Source organism: Aplysia californica, unplaced genomic scaffold (assembly GCF_000002075.1).
Source record: "Aplysia californica isolate F4 #8 unplaced genomic scaffold, AplCal3.0 scaffold02966, whole genome shotgun sequence".
NCBI classification, from domain to species: domain Eukaryota; kingdom Metazoa; phylum Mollusca; class Gastropoda; order Aplysiida; family Aplysiidae; genus Aplysia; species Aplysia californica.
In genome coordinates, this window is record NW_004800236.1 from 2,264 (window position 1) to 4,286 (window position 2,023).

Sequence of the window (2,023 nt, forward strand, 5' to 3'; positions counted from 1 at the left end):
CTCCCCCTTCCGCACCCGATAACCATCTAACAGGTAAAGCGAACTCACATTCTTGTTACTTATCTTGTCTGTCCTGAAATAGAATTATCCTTTTCAATTTTGATTTATTTTTATACGGGTTTTACGTCACATGCAACACAATTAGGCCATGTAAGTGCCGACAATTGGGGATGTTACAAGAGAGTAACAAACACAAAAAAGGAGGAGGGATAAAGACAATATTATGTTTAATAGGACAGAAAGCCAACAACAGCAGAGCACCCGCCAATCATCCACTGATTTCTAGTCCAAAGCCTTGAGTTGAGCCCATCAGTTAACCTTACATTATGACAGTCCCGATGTTAGTCTTTGAATGGTATTTTACTTGATCAAAACCAGCCAATTAATGATTCTGTTTATCCCAGAGCCAGACTCAGACGGTCCCCCTTATGAGTTCTCTGACCTACATCTCAGCGATACGGCGTACCCGAACCAACAAGATGACACGAGGCGGGCCACGGGGAACCACACTGAGGCCAGCACTAGTGCAGGTAGGAGGTGGGGGGGGGGGAGGTTATTTGGTAAATGATAATATCTCGGTGACTTTTGATGCTGCTGTGGTTGTTGTTCTTGCTATAGTTATTGTTCTTGTGGTTGTTGTTATCGTTGTTGTTATGGGTGTTGTGATTATTGTTAATGTTGTAGTGGGTAATACAGGGTGCCCACTACGGCTGGATCTGGCCGATCGCCCCGACTAGAGCGCCTGAAACTGAAAACAAACACTTTTTTTTAGGCGATCGAGTCGGGCGATCGTCTCGATCGGCCGATCCCAGCCGTAGTGGGCACCCCGTATAAAGTTAAAGGGGATTTTGTGGATATGACCGTTGTTGTAGTTGTTGGTACTGAGAGATACAGACATAAAATCTGCCGTAAAGAACATTCTGTACATTCTTGGGGTTGGGAGAATGAATGTGCATGTACACGGGCTGAGGGGGACAAAAAGATCGTTTGTGGTCAGAATACTATGAAAGGAGAACATGCATCATTCTAAGATCTTTGCGCCAATATGTGAGGCAGCGTGGTGGAATCAGGCTCTCGCCAAAATAATTAAAGTGAAGAAACTTGCATTTTTCCGCAGGTTTGTGAATTTTTATCAAATTTTTGTTTTTTGGCTCAACACCGTCCATGCCCATTAAAGAACTCATTTCTGAGTGGATGTTTCTGAAAAGCGTTGATTAAAGGCATAAAAAATGTAAATCTTCAGTTACCCCAGACTCTTAAGCTAAGAAAATAATTAATCTTTGGCGACCATTTTCTCAGCAATTTAACCTCTGAAAACAAGTGACCCCCACCTCCTTCTTTGCAAATATCTCGACTTGTCTTCAAGATAAATGGATATTTTTTGCATCCAAATAAAGACAAGTGAACAATCTTTAAGATGATATCAATAACTCTACATGTCCAAAAATTGACGAGAGCCTGATTCCACCACGCTGCCTCACATATGTCCTGTAGTCACACTCTCATGCTGTGTTTCCCCTTCTCCATCCACAGGCCATCAAGAAGAAAGTCCGTACGTGGACGTGGATTCGGTCCAGATGTCGTCACAGGACATCCACACCCCGGTCCTGATTGGAAGAACCATGGCGGAAATCATTACCCCTGACGCCACACAGACAGACGGTGACGGGGGACGTTACAACAACGTACTGGTGACGTCACCGGTGTCAAGAGCAGCACCAGGAGGTCAAGGTCAAACCCACAATCCTGGCACGTATGACGTCATTGCAGATCCAGCCAGGGAAGCTTTTGCACGTAAATATGTTTGCTGTGAACTTTGCTGGCAAGAAAAGAAATACAATTACAAAATGGACCATCTTCATGAAAGTTTCCTTTTCTATGTTTATTTTTTTTTACTAGAGGAGGAAGAGAAGAAAAGTCTTGGGTGGCAAGGTAGGGGATGCAGAAGACAAAGCCAGCAAAAAACTGTTGGGACAAATATACAGTCAGGAGTTGGGAATGTTGTTTTTTTCCTTGTGTGGGG

At 43.6% G+C, this 2,023-nt stretch overlaps 1 protein-coding gene across 1 annotated transcript; it reads left to right on the plus strand.

Annotated features, from left to right (window-relative positions):
• Positions 1-385: 385 nt before the first annotated feature.
• On the plus strand, positions 386-1,932 carry LOC118479141 (the record flags this gene model as incomplete). The annotated part of the gene is made up of 2 exons (XM_035973764.1): positions 386-530; positions 1,534-1,932. Coding segments are annotated over exons 1-2 (544 nt in total), but the record flags the coding sequence as incomplete, so codon positions are not given.
• Between the last annotated feature and the right edge of the window lie 91 nt (positions 1,933-2,023).